This window comes from Triticum aestivum, chromosome 3B (assembly GCF_018294505.1).
Source record: "Triticum aestivum cultivar Chinese Spring chromosome 3B, IWGSC CS RefSeq v2.1, whole genome shotgun sequence".
Lineage (NCBI taxonomy): Eukaryota > Viridiplantae > Streptophyta > Magnoliopsida > Poales > Poaceae > Triticum > Triticum aestivum.
The window spans coordinates 397,533,302-397,558,986 of NC_057801.1; the positions used below are offsets into that span (position 1 = coordinate 397,533,302).

The following is a 25,685-nucleotide window of genomic DNA, read 5'->3' on the forward strand; positions in this document are numbered from 1 at the left end:
TTTTGATGACTCATTCTTTAAGAATCAGAAGGATCCTTTTCGAGTTTCCATTTCTTCATTTGGAATCTGGAAGTATTTTCGGACGGAGGGAGTAGCACACAATTGAACACAATCGATTGGGCACTCATCAGGCACAAAATTGACAAATCTCACCCACATTCCCACATACTCCAAAAGATACAAACTGCAGCAACAAAGCCACTTGCTCTTGCCAATACCACTATTGGAGGATAGATACATAGGTACATCAGAACTCAGACCGACATAAACTCGAGTCACTAACAAAATGTACTAAAAGCCATTCTTGCCTTTCTTTATCAATCAACACAGATCATTATTCAAACCTCTCTTCAACAACCGCTCACGTCTTCAGATGCCACCAACAAATTAGCCATTTCGACCAAGCAACACCTAAAATTTCATGATGTGCAATTAGTTGCATTCTCACCAAAACTCTAAAGTGCATTTCTTCGCTGCTCCTGAAAAACAGGCTTACCACAACTCAAGCAACAAATGCACCCCCTGCTCTGCTGTGAAGCGACCCCCATCAGATAACTACAGCACGAGCAGGCATCTATAAGACCTGCCACAACATAAATCATAGTTAACCCAGGTATCCAACCTCCAAATCAGGATTTACATGATTGGGAGATAATGCATGCGGGGGATAGAAGGGTAAAGGAGAGAACCAGAGAAAAGGGGGAACATCTCGGAGGAACGGTGCCTTGCTCACTTAAAATGCATTTATCTTGGAAAGTTAACAACCAAAAATGCCAGAACAGAACAGTACCTAATATAATTTAGGACACCAAGCCACCCAAAATGCTCAGATCATAACCAGAGATCACAAAGGGCCTACAACAGGGCCTGCATAAGTTGAGCGCATGTCACAATGAGTTTGCAGAGCAGAGAAGAAATATCAGAAAAATAATAGTGTGCAACTGACCATAAGCAGCTTATTCAGATGAAATTCACCTTACAGGGTGCTTCACTGACTGAAGTTCATCTCTGAGTATCTGCAGTACAAGAGGACATAAATAAGCTCACAGCTCTTGTCCAAAAAATACTCCCTCCATTTCAAAATAAATGAAGTTCTAGGATTTTCCTAAGTCAAAACCTTTTTTAGTTTGACCAATTTTATAGAAAAATCCACAAAGATCTAAAATATCAAATATATATACTATAAATATATATTTCATAATGAATCTAATGAAATAAATTTGGTTTTGTAGATGTTGAAACATTTCTATATATACTTGGTCACAATCCTAGAACTACAATTATTTTGAAACGTGCGTAGTACTCTACAAAAATAATATTTTCGGAGTAAAAATATCTTACCTCCTATGCTTGTTCTGGCGCTGATCAAGCTCTTCAGTCACAATATCTGCATCACAAATTATAGATAAATGAAACAACTTACAAATTGTAGCACATGCTAAGAGTTTTTAAGCAGTACGGTGTAACAGGGGATCTCACAACTTACCGTTTTGGGGAGGAGATTTAGCCCCATGGTTAACATTACCTTCCCTGTATTAATATAAATAAATATATGTTAATGCCCTTTATGCTTAGAAGGAACCTTCATGAATGAAGCAACAGATAAATAGTGAAATATGATATATTATCAGGTCGGAACAGGGGCAGAGAAAATAGTATGAGCACCCCAAGTAAAGCAAATTACATGTTTACACAGCTAACAAGAAGTAATATCAGCTCATTTTGACGGTGGCTGATTCAAAAGGTGAACAACATATTAATTAGTCAACACTAATATTACCTGGATGGAACTGACGACGACGTCTGTCCTGAAGACCTAGAGTAAAAGCTTGGATCAAGGGTAATGTAAGGTGGATATGATCCTCCAAAAGCCCCAGCTGCACCAGCCAATAGTGGTAACCTATTGCCATCATTTAAAAGTGTTGTAAGATAGAGAGCAAAAAACACGTACAAATATTATAACAGGTGGCTCTCTGCTAAAATAGCAGAATTAGTCTCAAGTCCAGGGGGGAACACAAAAAAAGAGAAGAGATCAATAAGAGCTTGAACAATACAAAAAAGGAATTACATATAAGCTCAATGTACAAACATTGTGAAACAATTTCAGCTATCAAGTATCCCCTTGTCATTTTCAAATATGAGAAACTAAAAAACTCACTTTCAGCAACAAAGCAACTCTTGAAGTCATAGTTTACGGACATAGTAAAGTAAGATAAGCCAGATGTAGTCAAAAGTGAGAGACAACAAGATACATGCATTCGAATGATTCAGTGCAAATTATGTTTTGGCTTGATCCATTTACTGTCTTGTAAACCCCTTGCATGACTACATCGAGTACCACCGCAACAAACATCATTTCATAGACGGTGATGAAAATCTAACAGACAGAACAATAAACATAGTAAGACTAATGAAATATACCACGCCATTTCGTTATTTCCCCTTCCCAGCTGCTGCTGAGCCACATAGCCAGGGAGGGCCATACCAACAGTAGGAACTCCAAGCCCACCTGGATGCTGGCCGCCAAATTGCATCACTGCGTGAAGGATAAATAGGAAATGAATGACCCAAGTGACTAGATTAGAAGAAAAACTAAATTAGAAATGTATCGGAGGTCCTAAAAGTATTTGAGGTGTGTCAGCTGGGTCCTATTAATAACTATAAAAATGCACGTCAGCTGAGGTTCACCATAGGTCCTATGCAGGTCTGACCTGTCAGCGTGACGCGTTGACTGATGCCATGTAAGCTCTATTTTGTAAAGAAGACCTAGAAAGCTAGTATATCTTTTCATTTCCTTGTGCCTAACCTCCCCCCCCCCCCAACACATAAGCCAACTGTGTTGGCGGGGTTATTTAGCTGGAAGTTCTCTGACAGACCGCTTTGCGCACGCATGCACCTTTGCCACCGCCGCACGATGTTGGTATGATTCCACCCACATGGACATGGGCTCCCGTGTGTGCAGCCCCGCACTCACATCACACCACATACCAGCAGCTCGTGGCATTACAGTACGTGCGCCACACCATCTCCTCCAACAGTTTTCTGCCCACTGCGGGGGCATGGGGAGGCGCCCTTGGAGCGCTGGCACACGAGCGCGATGCATACGTAACCCGTGGCCATTTACGCAGCAGCAGCGCCAAGCGCGCGTGCGGGTTGTTGACCTGGAAGGCAAGGTGGACATGGGGGCGTCAGCGTCCATACAGGTTGCCGGTGGGTCGCTTGCGGAGGCCGCCCTGCAGGTGCTGGACAGAGATAGCCGCGGCCAGTGCCGTATGCAGGAGTGACATGGCAGTGATGCTTGAGCAGGAAACATGAAGTCCTCCGAGTGGAAGAACGGGCAGGTGGAGGAGAAAGCCATGGGCGACTCATTCTCGTCCTCAGCCTGCTTATCCGAGACAATCTTGACAAAGCCTTCCACCTAAACAGCAATACTAGTGGCACCATGTCTGCTGATCTTGCTGAGAACCAGCTACTTGAAGTGCCTCGGGGAGAATGACAACGAGGACTCACAGGGGCTTCTCTCCATGATGTTTCTCATTGTTTCTTGCAGAAGCTGTTGGCTATTGTGTGTCGGTTGTGTGCGCCTATGTATGGAGGAGGATGGAAGGAATGGGGTTTTGTACTGTGAGAAGAAACTGGCGAGCAGAAGCCACCAAATTGAGCAGAGAGAAGATAAGTGGCTGTGAGCTCTGCACTGTTTCTTACTTGACTCTGCATGGCGTCAGGCGTGATGGCCCGGCCATGGGAATGGCCCATTGGAGAACTTCCCATTGAACAACCCTGCCGACTCCCACCGGCATAGGTGTTTGCTTTTAACTTGAAGAGGGACGGGGATGTTGGGGACAATAAAACTAGAAGATATAGTTTTCTAGGGTATTTTTTGCAAAATAGAGCTGAGATGGCACCAGTCAATGTACCACACGGGTAAGTCAAGCCTAGAATCCTAGATAGGACCTGCGATGAACCATACCCAGACGTGCATTTTCATAGTTATAAGACCCGGCTGGCACACCTCAAATAATTTCAGGACCTTGGGTACATTTTACTCATTAAACCATCACCAGAAAACAAGAACGTTGGATGGTTAAGAAAGCAAACCTGGCAGGAGAGCTGGGGTGCCAGGAAAATTTTGCTCGCCCTGGGCAAGACCAGCAGCCCCAATAACCTGGGCTCCACCATACATGAAGGAGCCCCGTCCAGTTTCTTTGTTGGTTTTTTCCACCTCAGATGTCTTGGATTGATTTGAACTAGGATATGAACCATTCTCGTCACTTTCAGTTGATCCAGCAGGTAGGTGCTGAGCACTTGGTGAAGCATTGCCCGTCCGATGGCTCACCTGCTGAGTTGGGATTCTCATTGCAGCTTGACTAGGTGCTTGGCCTGACTTCTGGTGCATAATTGAGGTATGATTTTGCTGTTGCGTAGAAACTCTAGAAGTTTGCTGAAATGATGGTGTGGGCCGATTATGTGAAGGAACACCAATGCTTGCATTTCCCCCTTGAGCCCTGTTATTAGGGGATTGACCAGAATTAATTGATGATGATGCAAACCCTGATGAGTATGATGATCCTCCTACACTTCTTGCAGGAGATGGTCTAACAGGACCCTCGGCATGAAACCTATCGCGTCCACCATAGTCCGTGGTTCCTTTCCCTCTAACTACTGGACCAGATTGTAGCTTCATGTTGTCATCCATCTTCATGGAAGATGGATGAACCTTATTTGAACCTCCTGGTTGTATGTCCCTTCTTTGAGCTCCCAGTTGGTTTGAGGCACCAGAGGGATAAAATGGTGGTGACGCAGAATTTAAGCTTGAATTGACAACATTCTTTTTAGCAGGAACTGCTTCCGAATGTGCATTTGAAATTTGGCCAGGCTCTCTGGCCGCTGCAGAATGAGCGACCAGTTCGCGAGATCTTGTTGGTCTGAACAAGTGATGACAAGAAAAGTGTGTGAGAGAAACATTACTTTGTACTGAACAAAGTAGTATTACATGAATCCAATTGTCCCAAGATATTTGTTACTTACTGTTTACGTTGGAACCCGACAACATCTCGGTTGTTCTTTGCAATTGTGTCATAACGTCTGGGTCCTCTCCCGCGGACAATCTTTTGGGGCCGGTTCTGGTTTTCACTATGATTTTGGTTGTCGCTATCTTCGTGATAACTGTGGTACCTCCCTCCTCTTGAAAATCCATGGGCAGTGCCTCTAGTCCTACCTCCACTACCACGACCTCTAAAACGGCCTCTTGACATTCGCTTATCCTACAATGCAGAGAATTAACCTCAATATTGAAAAAAAAAATGTTTTTGCACGTCAAATTCAAAGGTAATGAGTACTTACTTCATAGCGCTCCTCATGCACGTTCATCTCCTCGAATCTGTCATGCACCCATGCTTGATCGTCTTTAGCATCCCATAACTTCCTCCCACCAAGCATTCGCCTAGTTTATAACAAAAATATCAGCATTCCTCCCACTAAGGGGCTGTTTGGTTTCAGCCAAGGTTAGCCCCACCAAATCCTTGGCGCTGTTGGCAAGCCAAAAAATTGGCCAATGATTCCACCGCCCTCGCCCTTACCAACAAATTGGCGTAAAAGGAGAGGACAGGGGAGGCGGGCTGGCGTGCCAATTATTTGGATCCCATCCAAACGCGCACCCTACAGCTGGTCAACGACCAATTTTTTGGTCGAGCACCTCAGGGCTGTAAACCAAACAGCCCCTAAGCAACAATTACAGCCAACATTATCCAATATTCCAAACAGTGGCATGCTAACAAGACCTGTAAATAAAAGTAAATTGACTAAACATAAACTGCAAAAACCCAGCCAAAACTATGACAATGGCCAACAAGTTCATATGTTGAATAACCCAGCCACCACAGTACGTCGACCCTTCTTACCAAGATACCAGCTTGCAGCCGCAAATGCAACACAACATTTCCCAGGAAGCTGGATGCATGTGGTGACAGAATAACTGACCATATCCAGTTACCATTACACTGCAAGCTATTTGCAGACCAACAATGTAGGAATAATTTTGGCAGAAAGAGCTGGAACATGTATGTGCCTAACCCTGTCGAGGAAACATAACGAATCTGACAGCTACAAGGTTTTCCAACATTGCATACCTCCAAACATGATTGTACTGGAAATATAATTTTATTAAAACCTATAACCGACATATTGTAATGCCTAAGGCAATCTTAATAACAACCTCTTGAGGCACGATTTGAAGTAAAAAAAACACTGCCATCATTGAACTACTCCCTCCGTTCGGAATTACTTGTCGCAAAAATGGATGTATCTAGACTTATTTTAGTTCTAGATACATCCATTTTCGAGACATGTAATTCCAAACGGAGGGAGTAGTAGTAATTAGTAAAGGTTGGGACTAAATAACACTACATTTGCCAGCCATAGTCTTTACTACCATAACAGCATCTTAAGAAACCAAATTAAAACACAAACAATTTCAATTAACTAAAAAAGTCACGAGATGGATGCAGATGATAATCTATATCCTTGATCTATCGATACTGGAGCTTCCTAGTTCACGCTAATGGAAGTACTTTGTTTTAAACAAACTACAGAAAATACGAACCCAGCCCTGCTTCACCTAACGTTCTCACCTAAGCCTTCTTCTGTAAAATTTAGTTTGCCTCGAATAATTTGCAAGTTGTCCAGAAACTATGAGCTGCAGTGGGAAGGTTTATAGTTTATAGAAAGGCACACCTGCGTCGGCCCCGGCCGTCCTCCTGAAACCGGTCGTCATGCATGTAAAACGCGCCGGAGGTGGGCACCGCGAATGGCTCCTGCTCCTTCTTCTCTTCGCCGTCAGCCTCAGCCTCAGCTCCCTCCTCCCCAGGCTTCTCGTCCGCCTCCCCCTGGCCGGCGGCGACCTCCTTGGGCGGCACAGCGTGGCCATCATACTCCTCCTCGAGCCCCTCGCCCACCTCCTCATCATCCAACAAATCATCGTAGTATTCCTCGTCCTCGTCCTCCTCCTCCTCCACTTCGCCCTCGTAATCCTCCGGGGCACCTTGGCCGTCGTCGTCGTGGTCGGGGTCGATCCGCGCCCTGGGAGGCCGCCTACCTTCCTCGGACCCCTCGTCGTCGCTGGCCTCCCGGCGACGCATCTCCGGGAGAGCGTCGTCGGGGTCGCTCACGTACTCCTCATCCACCTCCGACTCGACATCCTGCTCCGCCGCATCCTCGGGTTCGGGCGTCAGAGGCGCCGCGGGGGGCTTCTCGGTGGCGGGGGATTGCTCCGGGTGCGCGTCCGGGGGCGGCGGGTCGGCCATGGGCGGAGCGGAGGAGAGCGAGCGAAGCAACCCTAGATTTGAGTCGCGGTGTGGGGAGAGGTCAGAGGGGAGTTCGAATCGAAGGGAAGACGGGAGCAGGGGACAGGGGTGGACTCGTGGAACGGAAACGGGATGGATTACGGGTATTTCGGGAACGGACGGGACGTGATGACGTTTGAATCGCGCTCGTCACGGGTTTTGAATACTGCGTTTTTTCAAGTTTAACTTTCACCAAATGGTAGAGCAATAATATATGACATGCAACTTAAACAAAGCATATCATTAAATTCGTATGTGAAATGAACTTACAATGACATAATTTTCATATTATACATGTCATGTACTATTAATCTTGTCAATAGTCAAAGGCGGTCCTAAAAACGCATTAGTCCCTATACAGATAGAAGGAGGGAGTTAGTTTTATGCTTGTTCGAAATATGAAGTTTTATCTTTATGGAGTATGATCTAGCTAAAGCTAGAAACATGAAACTAGTTTTATGCTTGTTTGAACAATTATCGGGGTTGAAGATTAACTTCCACAAAAGTGAATTATTCTGCTTTGGAAGAGCTAAAAAAGAAGAACAAGCTTACAAAGAATTGTTCGTGTACGAATTAAAATCTTTACCCTTCACATATTTGAGTATACCAATTCATCATCGCAAGCTTTCTAACAAAGAGTGAAAGAGCATTGAAGATTGATTTGAGAAAAAACTGAGCTGCTCGAAGGGCAAGCTTATGTCATATGGGGGATGGTTGATTTTGATTAATTCGGTTCTCACAAGTATGCCTATATTTTTAGTGTCCTTTTTTGAAGTACCAGTTGGGGTATGAAAAAGCCCTTCGAGCTTCTTCGAGCAGCTCAGTTGATTTCTATCAATCGCGCTTCTTCTGGCAGAGCGACGAATTAAAAAGAAAATACAAACTTGCTAAGTGGGATATCATTTGTAGGCCGAAAGACCAAGGAGGTCTAGGCATTGAAAATTTAGAGGTGAAGAATAGATGTCTTCCCAGCAAGTGGATGTATAAGTTCTCTGTAGAGACGGATGCCACTTGGGCACAGATTCTTCGTAATAAGTACCTCCAGTCCAAAACTTTGTCCCATGTGATGGTAAGACCGACTGATTCGCCTTTTTGAAAGGGACTCATGCGAGTAAAAGCTACATTTTTCAATAGGACAAAATTTGTAGTTGGCAATGGTACTTTCACAAGATTCTGGGAGGATATATGGCTAGGGGAGACGCCCCTAGCAATCCAATATCCTTCTCTCTATAGTATTGTTCAGCGAAGAGACACTTACGTTGCAACAGTACTACAGTCAAATCCTCTTAATATTCAATTCAGGAGGACGCTAGTGGGACACCGTTGGAAGCTTGGCTCCATCTTGTGAGAAGATTGATGGAGGTCCAACTCTCTCAACAGCCAAATCAGTTACGCTGGAAACTAGCTAAGAATGGGGAGTTTTTGGTTAAATCCATGTATTTGGATATTATCAACGCTAGCGTTATTCCTAGTTCAAAACATGTTTGGAAAGTCAAAGTGCCTTTTAAAAATCAAAGTGGTTATGTGGTATGTCCACAAACAGGTCATCTTAACTAAAGACAATTTGGCGAAACGCAATTAGTTGGGTTCTAAAAGATGCGGTTTTTGTGATAGTGATGAATCAATGAGACACCTCTTTCTCGATTGCCCTCTGGCAAAGATTTTGTGGAGGTCGGTCCACATAGCCTTTAATATATCTCCTTCGAATTCCATCAACACGTTATTTGGGACATGGTTAGATAACAACGAGACATATCTGTGTAGGAGTATGTGCTTTACTATGGGCAATTTGGAACTGCAGAAACGATTTGGTTTTTAATAGAATAACAAATATTCATTTCTTGCAGGTTATCTCCAGGGCCACTGCACTCATCCGTATGTGGTCGCTACTCACTTCATCGGAGGCCAGGGAGCATTTGATTACTGGATCTATCCCATGAGAGACGGTAGCTCGGGCTATATTTAACCGGTTTGGATGGCGGTCATGTAATAGGATAGGTGTTTAGTTTCCTACCTGTTTTATCTACATGTCGGTTGTGGCTGTCCGGTTTGTTGCTTTCATGCTCTGTGTTGAGCACAGCCTTTTTTGTTTGAGACTACGAGATATTTGTTGGATCTTTTGCTTATTAATAATATGGCCATATGCATCTTTCTGATGCAGAGGCCGGAGCAGTTCCCAGCATCGGTCGGTCGGTCGGTCGGTCGATCGAGCCGGAGCAGTTCCCAGCATCGGTGCCGAGCCGGAGCAAGGCGGCCTTCTATGATGCAAGACATTTGAGCCTTATACAGTGCTACTCCATCCGTTTACTCAACTTTGTACTAACTTTAATACAAAGTTGAGTCATCTATTTTGGAACGGACTTCGTACAAAGTTGAGTCATCTATTTTGGAATGGAGGGAGTAGATGCTTAAAAAAATAAACCGGGTTTTTCTGAAGCGACAGTGCTTATTTTTATAGGAGAGATGCCTAATTAAGCATCTACCCTGTACAAATAAGCACCGATGCTTAAGTGAAGTCTGGTTTATTTCTCTAAGCACCTCACCTAAGCACCTTGTATTGTACAAGGCCTTAGAGCATCTCTACCGTACCCCATACCCTGACCCGCAAAATAACTACTAAAATACGGGTCCGCGCGGAAAATGATGCCCGATCAGACCCCGCAAATGCGTCGAACCCGTAAAAAAATTGTGGGGCGCGGTGTTGGGGATATAACTATTGAGTATAAACCGCCCAGGAGGGGCCGGGTTATACTCAGAAGGAGTCATCTGTATTGCAAAGCACAACTCAAACATAGGCGTCCACTGAGCACAACTCAAAATATTGCTTGGGGGCTCTTTGCTTCTACAAGAACATAGAGTATATAACCTTGTAGTAGGCTATAAAAGCCAGGCTTGGAAGCCAGGTGTATTCACCTAAAACCCCGGGTTATCCTGCCTTTTTAAGTAAGTCACTCCGTCCAGGTAATCCTGGTATGACCCATCGAACGTTTGACAGTCAATCTTATAAAGACCCTGAACTGTCATAGTTAAATTGACGATTGGTTAATGTGAGGTCCATCTTATAAGGCTTTGTGAAATGGTTTAACTCAGTGGCCTGACAGCCCATAAAAAGCCTCGCCTTTTTTACATGTCTTTCTTTGTAAGTCTTTTCTTTTTGATGTTTGTTTCGATGAGGTTTATATTATAATCCGGTGCTTTCTAACCCGGTCTGGTTTTTGAGTTGCCAAGTACAAACTTACAAGATGACTGGTGTTAATTGACCCGGTTTGGCTTTCAACTATAAGTTATCAGTACACGACCAATTATAATCCGGTGTTTGTTAACCCGGTCTGGCTTTGACTATAAGTCGCCAGAATGATCATCCGGTGTTTATTATAACCCGGCATGGCTTCATCATAAACCAGCAAAGCATGGTGGGAGTTATCAGCACTCAAGATTTGGGTTATCACCCTTACTACAATGAAGTTGGTAAATCAACGATGTGATTCAATATCACAGAAACAGGATTGCATAAAGCTGCTAAGGATCATAAGCAGACATAATCATAATCATGGTGGAATAACAGTATTATGCAAAGTCAATATGCACGACGGCATAGCAGACCAAGTGTTTAAAACTAGCCTATTATAAGGCAGCAGACGCCCAAAAGAATAATTGTTTATCACCGATATTTCAGTATGCAGAAGTTAATCCGGCCTTCGGATCATGATTCTTCCTCAGGCTGGCCTGACGGTTATGGATCATCCTGCGCCGTTCAACCTCCGCCTCTCCACCCAGTGGCTGGAAGTCAATGGGTGCCCAGTCAATCCCATTTAAAGCTCGAAAGACAGCTTCATTGCTTATAAGATCAGACGGTTCAACGTCAGGGGCGTAGGTATGCTTACGGATTGGCGGGGTAAGATTTTGCACATCATATAAAGGTGCATCAACCCGTTTGTTGTCTGCGTCATAAATCGACTGGTAAAAAGACAAATCAGTCTCTTCAGCCAGTTTACTTGCAAGTGGACACATTTCCTTTGTCAAAGCCCTGAGATCGTCATTGTCAAAATCCGACCCGTCCTCTTTTTGGCTGGGATAGCCGTTTCCAATATCCTCCGGATTAAGATCAGATATCCAGGTCTTGGCCCGAGTCAATGCAGCCAGAGCACCAACCCTTGCAGCTGATTTCTTCAAATCTTCAAGTTGGGCAGGCATCATGGATAACTTTTCCAATGTGTCCTTGATCAATGTTGGGGGCGGTTTATTATGGGAAGCTGTGCAGATGACCCGTTGAACACCGGTATATAATTGCTCTATCAAGGTGTAGGCAGCCTTCAATTTCTTGCGCATATCCGAGCCAAGATGAGTAGCACGGCTACCTACAATGGTGAAAGAATTATTATTAAACCGGCAGTTTCAAGGATGTTGATTATTTACAGCTTATGAAGAGGGTATTTACCGAAGACAGCAGAGGTCATAGCGTTGATTTGTCGCTTCAGGCTAGTCAGCTCTTCTGTCACCGGATTAAGGGCTGCTTCAGCATCCGCCGCCCGCTTTATCGGAGTTGTCTTTTCAGCATTCCATCCTGCCCGTTCGCTTTTAAAGATGTCCTTCAGTTGTTCCATGGTTGTTAAAGCGCCGGTCAGCTCTTCTTTAGCCTTGGAAGTTTCTGTTTGCTAGGACTTGATATTTTCTTGAAGGTCGGCGATTTGAGATTCCTTCTTATTCAGATCATCCTACAAGAGACATTTACTGAGCTGATAGTACATAATTGAAGTCCCAAGCACATAACAAGTTATACACTTGGCACTTAGGGGCTAATGCATATTGCTTTTTATCAACTGTCGTTTTCGAAGTCCCACGCACATAACAAGTTATCCACTTGGCACTTGGGGGCTAATGCATATTTGCTCCAGTTCAGGATATGGATTTTTTCTATTCAAATGGATTACATTGATAATTATCATAAATTTTGGAAGTTGCATGACAGAAGATGTACCGGTTCATCCTAAAGGTATAAACCGGTCCATGGGGGCTATGCCAGCAAAATTAAATATTGATTCTACTACAAGTCCCGGTTCACATCAATATTATGAACCGACACTTGGGGGCTACTGGAGTTGATAATTTAAGATGGTTCTAATGACAAAGAACTTGTGCAAAGTAATTGATATTTACCTCATATCGCTCCTTCATCAGACCTACTAAACCGGCTTCATAGTCGCGGCTTGTGTATAGGCGGTTTAAATATCCAGAATGAATGTCCTGAGCATTGAGGTGAGCATAGCTTGATAAGTCTGTTTTCCACTTGCCCTTGTCCATAGTAGAAAACTCTTCTTTGGCACTATGCTTTGATAAAGCGACAGGGTTGCCAGGAGCAATATGACTAACACCGGTAATCATAATATCATCTGAGGTGCCATCAGTAGTCTTGGTTGGGCTTGGCGGTTTATCAGTTGTTTTTACTGGGCTTGGCGGATCAGCAGACTGGCTCGTCGGATTTATCTCTACCGGTTCAACAAAAGTGTCTTGAACCTGAGGTACCAGATCATCCAGGATGGTATCAGCATTCGGATCAAAGGTCTCTGGGGTCCTCTCCGGTTCAATAGCCGGATTATCATCGGTCGGTTTATTCAACTTGGCCTTCTTGCTAAGTCTGGCTTTGGCACTGAAAAGAACAGACACAAAAGTTAGTATAATCAACAAATTCAAGGCGTAAACGGTTAAGTGTAATATGTTTACCCAGGAACAGTTTTGAGGGGAGGGAGTTGTGTGGCCGATGACTCGCCGGATGATGAATGGGAGGTTCCCTGATAATTTGAGTCAGACGGATTAAGAGGATATCAGAAGTAACCTGCTTTAGGACAAAGTGTGTCAGGATTATAAGAAACCTCTTGGCGGCGTTTACGAACTGGAGAGTTCGGTAAACCAAAGGAGGTCACTCCTTGGCCGCTATGCCGAGTTGTGCGGCGAGCTTCATGCTGCTGTGTCTTCAAACGAAAGTGCGGATCCGAATAAGCAAGAGGGCGTGAAAATTTTACTTTCTGGACTGCTCGACGGATTTTTTGTGTTGGCACAGGCTCTGAGTCGGAAGAAAGAATAATTACCTCTACATCACCAGCGCGGCTAGCTTCCGCGTCATCCTGATAATGATCATTGTCAATGAGGTGTATGAAAAAGGAACCAAGAGAGTCAAGGTCTACCTATGATTCCAGATTATCAAGTTCTTCCTCACTTGGCAGGTTAGGGGACTCGACGGTTCTCTTCTTCACGGGTTTATTTGTAACTTTGGTCTTGATGCGAGGCGCTCTCACTGGTTTATCCTGCGGCTTCGTCGATTTATCCTGCGATTTCCTCTTCCAGAACGGATCATCACCCTGCACAAATGGACAACAAGTTATAAAGGAATGTTTAAGAGGGGATGGATTAAGACTAAAATGAGTCAATTCTTACAGCTGGCGGTTTGTTGGAAGTACAGAAGGGACTAAGCCCTACTTTGTTGCATACAGCCACCGGTTCATCAAGCATTTTCTTGACAGATTCGGTGACTTCATCATTAGTGAGCCGGATGTCAATATGACGCTGAGGGTCTTTTAGATCCCCTGTGTACTCACACATTAAACCGGGGCACCGGCTTAAAGGCATAATGCTCCAAGAAACCCAGCATCGAACAAAGTCAACGCCTGTTAATCCATTTGCAACAAAAGCTCTGAGTTTTGATAGCTGAGGGGTGTATTGTGATCGTTCCTTGGCAGTTAGTCATCGATGAACTGGATGCTTATTGGTAAGCCGGTGAGCACGATAACCCGACAGAGGATTTTCACCGTCCGGAGTTGTATTTCGGCAGTAAAATCAAGTCTGATTCCAGTCTTTGGGGTGGCTGTGATGTTTGGCGTGAGGGAAGTTTACGTCCTTTCTCTTCTGAATCGAAACGCCGCCAAGTTCAATGTTGGGCCCGTCCGTAAATTCAGTACGGCAGTTTAAGTAAAAGAAGTCCCGAAAAAACTCAACAATAGGTTCTTCTTGCAGATAAGCCTCACAAAACACTTGGAAATTGCAAATATTGGACACGGAGTTCGGTCCAATATCTTGAGGGCGGATCTGGAAGCTAGCAAGAACATCACGGAAGAATTTTGATCCGGGAGGGCTAAACCCTCGGCTCAGATGATCAGCAAACACAATCACCTCTCCATCCTTGGGCTCAGGAGGATTTTCTGGACCGGGAACTCTCTAGTGTATGACTTCCTTCTTTGCCAAAACGCCAGTGGCAACGAACCCATTTAATTGCTCTTCAGTAACTCGGGAAGGGACCCAATTGCAAGCATAGAACTGTTTGGCCATTTCAATGAAAAGCTGGAAAAGAAGATCAATGTCGGTTTAAGATTCATGACTGACACGTATAAACTGGCGCAAGGACGGAGGGAGAAGACATTGAAATGTATGTACATGTTAAACCGGATTCTGACGTTAAAGGCGATTCGACGGTTTAAGAGAGGGCTAATGGTACCTGGCGGGTTATAATTTCTTTAAAGGTTAAACCGCCTACAATGGTATGGAAGTTACAGATCTGAAAAATTGCTAAGTATTGTACAAACAGGTTTTACAGGTTGGTATTATAATTTTGGATCTACTGCAGTTCTAAAAAAGGGGAACATTCCAAAACCCTAAATGGTGACAGCGGAACAATTAAGAACCAGAGGGGATCTTTTCATTGAAAAAGAGATGTTGTGATGAGGAAAAATGGATTATGGCTACGGCCGCACAGGGAAAATGTCAAGATTTTATCAAGTGCTCATGTGGCAGCAAAGTGCAGCAATGAACACTGACGAACGCCGAAGAACACCGAAGAACACCACAACCCTAGTGCTAGATCTGAGGTGAAAAGAAAGAAGACTTACTGAGGTTGAGGGAGCAGCGGAGAGGCGCCGCGTTTTTCTGATCGAATCAGGTTGATGCAGTGGCCGTTGTTGGGGCAGAGACGAAGGTCGACGGCGGCGGCTGTGCTCGGGCACTAAGGCGGCACGAGGTGGAAGAAAGACGAAGAGGCAAGGGGAGCAAAGGAAAGGGACCCTTGGCCCTATTTATAATACGAAGGGATAAGAGACAGGCACGGGAATCGAGGAGCCCAAAAAATGGGTATGTGACAGAGTTGTTGCCTCAACTTTCAGAGGTTCATTAATAAAAGGGACGTATATGCGGTTTTAATAAGCAGGTGACGTCATGGCGGTTTATTACAATCTGGAAGATGACGCCATGGTGGTTTACAGGGTTCACATGAGGATATTCAAGAAGAAATTTTCTTAAGTCTGGAAGATTGACATGAACAGGTTCAAATCAATCTGGGGCCTAATGTTGGAGATATAACTATTGAGTATAAACCGCCCAGGAAGGGCCGGGTTATACTCAGAAGGAGTCATTTGTATTGAAGCCCATGAAGACAAGGAGTATGACGCTTTACTACAATAGATTTAAAGGCCCCGGGCCCAAAGGCGGATTAGGGCACGTAGACATAAACCGCCATGTACTATGTAACTTGTGTTGTAAGATAGGAAAGGGTAGAAACCGAGCCAGACACGTGTATGAGCCGGCGTCGGGATTATGTAAACCGCCGGGCATCAACCTGTGTATATAAAGGGACGACCCGACGGTGGTTCAAGGACAAGAAACAACAACTCGAGAGCCAGGTAAAGCGGGTTCGCTCCCTGATCATCGAGACCCCATCAATTCAACCACAACTGGATCGTAGGCTTTTACCTTCACCGCAAGGGGCCGAACCAGTATAAACTCCCTGTGTCCTTTGTCCGGTTTAACCCCTTTAAGCTAATCTCGTTGCGATGGCTCCACGACTAAGTCCTCACACCAGGACATCTGATGTGATAATTCCATGACACGCGATAAAATTCCCACCCCAACCCGTGAAAACACTGGTTCTCCCTCTCATCCCATCGGTGCCCTGTATATAGCGGTAGCGATTGGCAGGGGGACATTTCAGCCCGCGCTTTTCCCCACCCATCGTCGCCGGGCCGGCTCCTACGATTCCGGCCATACCAGCCGTCGTGATCACGCCGTCGGGCCGCCACGCGCCCGAGATTGTCCTCCGTCACTTCCTCCTATCTCGGTCGGTCAGAAAGTTGCAGATCGGCGGTTGTTTGTCGCGGCCGCCGAATTTAGCGTTTCTGGCCACCGGTGGTTGCGCCAAGCCATGGATTGGTCGGGGAGCACGCCGAACCATCCCGGATGGGTATTCGTCAAATGTGAAAATGACGGGGTATGTTGTTGTTTTCATTCTGCTTTGTTAACCTATTCGGTTCAATTTCGATAGTTCATTGAGATGGTCATGTGTGTAGGAAGATGGATGCTCATTTTGGTTTTGGGAAGGAGAATACATTGATTTATTGATAGAAATAAACTTAATAGATGTTTGTGCACTCCTTGGTAGAATTGAGGCTGATGATGCGGCTGCATGTGCAATTAAAGAAGAAACTAGAGGGGAAGCAACGTCTACTATCGGCGTTCTGGATATGGGGTATCCAGACTTGTCTGCCTGCGGCCCACTACGTGGCTCCATTGATGGCCTGGTACGACCCAGCTTCAGCATCAACGACTCAAGACCCTCGTGAGGGGCCAAGCCTCGCGAAGCGGACGACACCAAGACCCCAGAGGGAATCGGCCTTCTCAGCCTGGCTCTCGAGGGGCGGAGAGTTCTATGCAAGGTGCACCTCATGAGGCTCAGCTGACGTGAGCCATGACGACCAAGGCCAGGCGGGCGCCAGCGGGTGCAGAGCGCCAGTTTCCTCTTTGGTGCAAGGAGGCAGGCCGCGGGTGCGGAGTCCCGAGGAATCAGCCAAAGGTTTCCATTCCGGTGCAACAAGACCAAGACCGCCAGGACGGCAGGACGGAGGTCATCACCGAGCCCACCGCAGCATCACGACCAGAGGCTTTTCGCAGGCGAAGACCACTTTAGTCAGGATATGATGTACTACTTGTCCCCTTTCAAATATGACCGTTGTGGGATCCCTTCCCGCCAACATTTGGGAAGAGGACCAAGGCCACTATAAATAGGACTTAGCCACCACCATAGAGGGGCATCTGGTCCAAAGGGATCCATTCTCACCCGACCACCTCACCAGCTCTCTGGAGCTCAAGAACACCTCACCTCCTGAGGCCAGTCCGTCCACTGTATTAGTTCATCCTCGGCCCTTCGAGGCAATCCACCAAAATTCTAGAGTAGGGTATTACACCGCAAGGTGGCCCGAACCAGGATAAACTGTTGTGTCTGTTTGTCTCTTTGAGCCCGACGCGCTAGGCTGGGTAGGTTGAGATCTCCGCACGCACCCCAGAGTTCGAACCTCTCAAGGGTTTGCGGAACCCGTATTCCGACATTTGGCGTGCCAGGTAGGGGCGCGTCGGATCCTCTCTTCCGTCGATCAATCCACCGCCACTCCGACACCCTCATGGCTGATGCACGCCGGGCTCGCGCCGAGCGCCGGGCCGCGGTTGCCGCTCGCGTTGCTCAGACGGCTCCGGCGGGCGATGATTGTGCTCGTCGTGCTCCGTCTCCGGTGGACAATGCCACCATGGGCCTTGCCAGCCACGAGCAGCGAGCTTCTTCGCTGCACCCATCGGTGCACCATGACGGGCGCACCGCCACTCTGTCACTGACCCCGGCAGCTTCATCCTCCCATGCATGTCACGGCCCGGCGAACGCGTAGGCTGCTCTGCTCATGGCGCGGGAGCTCCTCCGCTACTGCCCAGTCCATGACTTCTACGAGGAGTGGCTCGAGTGGATTGCTGAGCTCGTCTGCGCGGCTGGGGGATCTGCTACACCAGCCCGCTCCCTGCCTCAGCAACCGCCTGCCGCGGGCGACGTGGCTCATGGGGCGCCTCCACCACCTCCAGCCCAGGGCGTCATCATTGAGTCGAGGTGTGTGGCACCACGGCGCCACCCGTCGTGCCAGGCACCTGCGCGGGAAGAGGTGAGCTGTGAGGTGGTGCAACAGCCTCAAGGAGAAGCACATGTGCTTCCAGCGCCCCCACGTCAAGCCCGCGTGCCGCCACGGGAGGTGGCGGCGGGCGAGCACCAGGACCAAGCTCCACCTCCTCGACGGGCCCCCGTGGTCACAGCAGGATGTCGCGCGCTCACCTCGGAGCTTTGCAACGTCATCTGGCCAAGCAAGTTCAAACCTGACCTGCCTCCGCGCTACGACAACACCGCCGACCCCGCTGAGTTCCTGCGGCTCTATGAGCTGAGCATCAAGGCGGCCAGCGGCGACGAGAAGATCATGGCGAACTGGTTCCCCATGGCCCTCAAGGATGGCATGCGCTCCTGGCTTCTGAATCTCCCCGTAGGGTCGGTCTCTTCCTGGGAGGAGATGCGCAGCCGCTTCATTGCCAACTTCCAGGGCACTCGCGACCGCCCGCCGGCTGCGGGTGTGTTGGGGAACGTAGTAATTTCAAAAAATTCCTACGTACACGCAAGATCATGGTGATGGCATAGCAACGAGAGGAGAGAGTGTTGTCCACGTACCCTCGTAGACCGTAAGCGGAAGCGTTATGACAACGTGGTTGATGTAGTCGTACGTCTTCACGATCCGACCGATCCAAGTACCGAACGTACGGCACCTCCGAGTTCAGCACACGTTCAGCTCGATGACGATCCCCGGGCTCCAATCCAGCAAAGCTTCGGGGATGAGTTTCGTCAGCACGACGGTGTGGTGACGATGATGATGCTCTATCGGCGCAGGGCTTCACCTAAACTCCGCGGCGATATGACCGAGGTGGAATATGGTGGAGGGGGGCACCGCACACGGCTAAGGAACGATCCGTAGATCAACTTGTGTGTCTATGGGGTGCCCCCCGCCCCCGTATATAAAGGAGCCAGGGGGTGGAGGCGGCCGGCCAAGGAGGGCCCGCCAAGGGGGGAGTCCTACTCCCACCGGGAGTAGGACTCCCTTCTTTCCTAGTTGGAATAGGAGAAGGGGGAAAGAGGAGGAAGAGGGGAAGGAAAGGGGGGGCGCCGCCCCCCTTCCCTTGTCCTATTCGGACTAGGAAGGGGAGGGGCGCGTGGCCCCCTCCTGCCTCCTTCCCTCTTCTCCCTCGAGGCCCATGTAGGCCCAATAACCCCCCGGGAGGTTTCGGTAACCTCCCGGTACTCCGGTAAAATGCCGATTTCACCCGGAACGATTCCGATGTCCAAATATAGGCTTCCAATATATCGATCTTTATGTCTCGACCATTTCGAGACTCCTCGTTACGTCCGTGATCACATCCGGGACTCCGAACAAACTTCGGTACATCAAAACTTATAAACTCATAATAAAACTGTCATCGTAACGCTAAACGTGCGGACCCTACGGGTTCGAGAACTATGTAGACATGACCTAGAACTATTCTCGGTCAATAACCAATAGCGGAACCTGGATGCCCATATTGGTTCCTACATATTCTACGAAGATCTTTATCGGTCAAACCGCATAACAACATACGTTGTTCCCTTTGTCATTGGTATGTTACTTGCCCGAGATTTGATCGTCGGTATCCAATACCTAGTTCAATATCGTTACCGGCAAGTCTCTTTACTCGTTTCGTAATGCATCATTCCGTAACCAACTCATTTGGTCACATTGCTTGCAAGGCTTATAAAGATGTGCATTACCGAGAGGGCCCAGAGATACCTCTCCGACAATCGGAGTGACAAAACCTAATCTCGAAATACGCCAACTCAACATGTACCTTCGGAGACACCTGTAGTACTCCTTTATAATCACCCAGTTACGTTGTGACGTTTGGTAGTACCCAAAGTGTTCCTCCGGTAAACGGGAGTTGCATATTTCTCATAGTTATAAGAACATGTATAAGTCATGAAGAAAGCAATAGCAATATACTAAACGATCAAGTGCTAGCCTAACGGAATGGGTCATGTCAATCACATCATTCTTCTAATGATGTGATCCCATTAATCAAATGACAACACATGTCTATGGTTAGGAAACATAACCATCTTTGATTAATGAGCTAGTCAAGTAGAGGCATACTAGTGACTATATGTTTGTCTATGTATTCACACATGTATCATGTTTCCGGTTAATACAATTCTAGCATGAATAATAAACATTTATCATGATATGAGGAAATAAATAATAACTTTATTATTGCCTCTAGGGCATATTTCCTTCAGTCTCCCACTTGCACTACAGTCAATAATCTAGATTACATAGTAATGATTCTAACACCCATGGAGTCTTGGTGCTGATCATGTTTTGCTCGTGAGAGTGGCTTAGTCAACGGGTCTGCAACATTTAGATCCGTATGTATCTTGCAAATCTCTATGTCTCCCACTTGGACTTGGTCCCGAATGGAATTTAAGCGCCTCTTGATGTGCTTGGTCCTCTTGTGAAATTTGGATTCCTTTGCCAAGGCAATTGCACCAGTATTGTCACAGAAGATTTTCATTGGTCTCGATGCACTAGGTATGACACCTAGATCGGAAATGAACTCCTTCATCCAGACTCCTTCATTTGCTGCTTCCGAAGCAGCTCTGTACTCCGCTTCACATGTAGATCCCGCCACGACGCTTTGTTTAGAACTGCACCAACTTACAGCTCCACCGTTTAATAAAAACACGTATCCGGTTTGCGATTTAGAATCGTCCGGATCAGTGTCAAAGCTTGCATCGACGTAACCATATACGACTAGCTCTTTGTCACCTCCATATACGAGAAACATATCCTTAGTCCTTTTCAGGTATTTCAGGATGTTCTTGACCGCTGTCCAGTGATCCACTCCTAGATTACTTTGGTACCTTCCTGCCAAGCTTATTGCTAAGCATACGTCAGGTCTGGTACACAGCATTGCATACATGATAGAGCCTATGGCTGAAGCATAGGGAACATCTTTCATTTTCTTTCTATCTTCTGCTATGGTCGGGCATTGAGTTTGACTCAACTTCACACCTTGTAGTACGGGCAAGAACCCTTTCTTTGCCTGATCCATTTTGAACTTTTTCAAAATTTTATCAAGGTATGTGCTTTGTGAAAGTCCTATTAAGCGTCTTGATCTATCTCTATAGATCTTGATGCCCAATATGTAAGCAACTTCACCGAGGTCTTTTATTGAAAAACTTTTATTCAAGTATTCCTTTATGCTATCCAGAAATTCTATATCATTTCCAATTAATAATATGTCATCTACATATAATATCAGAAATGCTACAGAGCTCCCACTCACTTTCTTGTAAATACAGGCTTCTCCAAAAGTCTGTATAAAACCATATGCTTTGATCACACTATCAAAGCGTTTATTCCAACTCCGAGATGCTTGCACCAGTCCATAAATGGAACGCTGGAGCTTGCACACTTTGTTAGCACCTTTTGGATCTACAAAACCTTCTGGCTGCATCATATACAACTCTTCTTCCAGAAATCCATTCAAGAATGCAGTTTTTACATCCATTTGCCAAATTTCATAATTATGAAATGCAGCAATAGCTAACATGATTCGTACAGACTTAAGCATCGCTACGGGTGAGAAAGTCTCATCATAGTCAACTCCTTGAACTTGTCAAAAACCTTTCGCAACAAGTCGAGCTTTATAGACAGTTACATTACCATCAGCGTCAGTCTTCTTCTTAAAGATCCATTTATTCTCAATTGCTTGCCGATCATCGGGCAAGTCAACCAAAGTCCATACTTTGTTTTCATACATGGATCCCATCTCAGATTTCATGGCCTCTAGCCATTTTGCGGAATCTGGGCTCATCATCGCTTCCTCATAGTTCGTAGGTTCATCATGGTCAAGCAACATGACTTCCAGAATTGGATTACCGTACCACTCTGGTGCGGATCTTGCTCTGGTAGACCTACGAGGTTCAGTAGAAACTTGATCTGAAGTTTCATGATCAATATCATTAGCTTCCTCACTAATTGGTGTAGTTGTCACAGGAACCGGTTCTTGTGATGAACTACTTTCCAATAAGGGAGTAGATACAGTTATCTCATCAAGTTCTACTTTCCTCCCACTCACTTCTTTCGAGAGAAACTCCTTCTCTAGAAAGGATCCGATTTTAGCAACGAAAATCTTGCCCTCAGATCTGTGATAGAAGGTGTACCCAATAGTCTCTTTTGGGTATCCTATGAAGACACATGTATCCGATTTGGGTTCGAGCTTATCTGGTTGAAGTTTCTTCACATAAGCATTGCAGCCCCAAACTTTAAGAAACGACAACTTTGGTTTCTTGCCAAACCACAGTTCATAAGGCGTCGTCTCAACGGATTTTGATGGTGCCCTATTTAACGTGAATGCGGCCGTCTCTAAAGCATAACCCCAAAACGATAGCGGTAAATCAGTAAGAGACATCATAGATCGCACCATATCTAGTAAAGTACGATTACGACGTTCGGACACACCATTTCGTTGTGGTGTTCCGGGTGGCGTGAGTTGCAAAACTATTCTGCATTGTTTCAAGTGTAGACCAAACTCGTAACTCAAATATTCTCCTCCACGATCAGATCGTAGAAATTTTATTTTCTTGTTACGATGATTTTCCACTTCACTCTGAAATTCTTTGAACTTTTCAAATGTTTCAGACTTGTGTTTCATCAAGTAGATATACCCATATCTGCTCAAATCATCTGTGAAGGTGAGGAAATAACGATACCGCCGCGAGCCTCAACATTCATTGGACCACAAACATCAGTATGTATGATTTCCAACAAATCAGTTACTCGCTCCATAGTTCCGGAGAACGGCATTTTAGTCATCTTGCCCATGAGGCACGGTTCGCAAGTACCAAGTGATTCATAATCAAGTGATTCCAAAAGCCCATCAGTATGGAGTTTCTTCATGCGCTTTACACCGATATGACCTAAACGGCAGTGCCACAAATAAGTTGCACTATCGTTATCAACTCTGCATCTTTTGGTTTCAACACTATGAATATGTGTATCACTACTATCGAGACTCAATAAAAATAGACCACTTTTCAAGGGTGCATGACCATAAAAGATATTACTCATATAAATAGAACAACCATTATTCTCTGATTTAAATGAATAACCGTCTCGCATCAAACAAGATCCAGATATAATGTTCATGCTCAACGCTGGCACCAAATAACAATTATTTAGGTCTAAAACTAATCCCGATGGTAGATGTAGAGGTAGCGTGCCGACCGCGATCACATCGACTTTGGAACCATTTCCCACGCGCATCGTCACCTCGTCCTTAGCCAATCTTCGCTTAATGCATAGTCCCTGATTCGAGTTGCAAATATTAGCAACAGAACCAGTATCAAATACCCAGGTGCTACTGCGAGCATTAGTAAGGTACACACCAATAACATGTATATCACATATACCTTTGTTCACTTTGCCATCCTTCTTATCCGCCAAATACTTGGGGCAGTTCCGCTTCCAGTGTCCAGTCTGCTTGCAGTAGAAGCACTCAGTTTTAGGCTTAGGTCCAGACTTGGGTTTCTTCTCTTGAGCAGCAACTTGCTTGCTGTTCTTTTTGAAGTTCCCCTTCTTCTTCCCTTTGCCCTTTTTCTTGAAACTGGTGGTCTTGTTAACCATCAACACTTGATGCTCCTTCTTGATTTCTACCTCCGCGGCTTTTAGCATCGTGAAGAGCTCGGGAATAGTCTTGTTCATCCCTTGCATATTATAGTTCATCACGAAGCTCTTGTAGCTTGGTGGTAGTGATTGAAGAATTCTGTCAATGACACTATCATCAGGAAGATTAACTCCCAGTTGAATCAAGTGATTATTATACCCAGACATTTTGAGTATATGTTCACTGACAGAACTATTCTCCTCCATCTTGCAGCTATAGAACTTATTGGAGACTTCATATCTCTCAATCCGGGCATTTGCTTGAAATATTAACTTCAACTCCTGGAACATCTCATATGCTCCATGGCGTTCAAAACATCGTTGAAGACCCGGTTCTAAGCCATAAAGCATGGCAAATTGAACTATCAAGTAGTCATCAGCTTTGCTCTGCCAGACGTTCTTAACGTCGTCAGTTGCATCAGCAGCAGGCCTGGCACCCAGCGGTGCTTCCAGGACGTAACTTTTCTGTGCTGCAATGAGGATAATCCTCAGGTTACGGACCCAGTCCCTGTAATTGCTACCATCATCTTTCAACTTTGCTTTCTCAAGGAACGCATTAAAATTCAACGGAACAACAGCACGAGCCATCTATCTACAAACAAACACAGACAAGCAAAATACTATCAGGTACTAAGTTCATGATAAATTTAAGTTCAATTAATCATATTACTTAAGAACTCCCACTTAGACAGACATCTCTCTAGTCATCTAAGTGATCACGTGATCCAAATCAACTAAACCATGTCCGATCATCACGTGAGATGGAGTAGTTTCAATGGTGAACATGACTATGTTGATCATATCTACTATATGATTCACGTTCGACCTTTCGGTCTCCGTGTTCCGAGGCCATATCTGTATATGCTAGGCTCGTCAAGTATGACCTGAGTATTCCGCGTGTGCAACTGTTTTGCACTCGTTGTATTTGAACGTAGAGCCTATCACACCCGATCATCACGTGGTGTCTCAGCACGAAGAACTTTCGCAGTGGTGCATACTCAGGGAGAACACTTCTTGATTATTAGTGAGAGATCATCTTAAAATGCTACTGTCAATCAAAGCAAGATAAGATGCATAAAGGATAAACATCACATGCAATCAATATAAGTGATATGATATGGCCATCATCATCTTGTGCTTGTGATCTCCATCTTTGAAGCACCGTCGTGATCACCATCGTCACTGGTGCGACACCTTGATCTCCATCGTAGCATCGTTGTCGTTACGCCATCTATTGCTTCTACGACTATCGCTACCGCTTAGAGATAAAGTAAAGCAATTACAGGGCGTTTGCATTTCATACAATAAAGCGACAAACATATGGCTCCTGCCAGTTGCCGATAACTTCGGTTACAAAACATGATCATCTCATACAATAAAATATAGCATCACGTCTTGACCATATCACATCACAACATGCCCTGCAAAAACAAGTTAGACGTCCTCTACTTTGTTGTTGCAAATTTTACGTGGCTGCTACGGGCTTTAGCAAGAACCGTTCTTACCTACGCATAAAAACCACAACGATAGTTCGTCAAGTTGGTGCTATTTTAACCTTCGCAAGGACCGGGCGTAGCCACACTCAATTCAGCTAAAGTGAGAGAGACAGACACCCGCCAGCCACCTTTAAGCACGAGTGCTCGCAACGGTGAAACCAGTCTCACGTAAGCGTACGCGTAATGTCGGTCCGGGCCGCTTCATCTCACAATACCGTCGAACCAAAGTATGACATGCTGGTAAGCAGTATGACTTGTATCGC

At 45.7% G+C, this 25,685-nt stretch overlaps 1 protein-coding gene and 1 pseudogene across 2 annotated transcripts; both read right to left on the bottom strand.

The window, feature by feature from the left end:
• Positions 1-92: 92 nt before the first annotated feature.
• On the bottom strand, positions 93-7,424 carry LOC123070046 (protein MLN51 homolog). 2 transcript variants are annotated; one of them, XM_044493061.1, is made up of 12 exons: positions 6,733-7,424; positions 5,344-5,443; positions 5,029-5,264; positions 4,099-4,925; positions 2,422-2,536; positions 1,781-1,900; positions 1,487-1,530; positions 1,342-1,387; positions 976-1,016; positions 791-867; positions 497-583; positions 93-411 (listed from the first exon to the last, which is right to left on the bottom strand). In XM_044493061.1, exons 1-9 carry the CDS (start codon positions 7,299-7,301, stop codon positions 989-991), a joined length of 2,085 nt encoding a protein of 694 aa, XP_044348996.1. In that variant the 5' UTR covers positions 7,302-7,424; the 3' UTR covers positions 93-411; positions 497-583; positions 791-867; positions 976-988. The 2 variants fall into 2 exon arrangements, with proteins under 2 accessions (XP_044348996.1, XP_044348995.1); XM_044493060.1 differs by having other exon boundaries at positions 947-1,016.
• Positions 2,545-4,091, bottom strand: LOC123070048 (uncharacterized; annotated as a pseudogene).
• Positions 7,425-25,685: the final 18,261 nt, after the last annotated feature.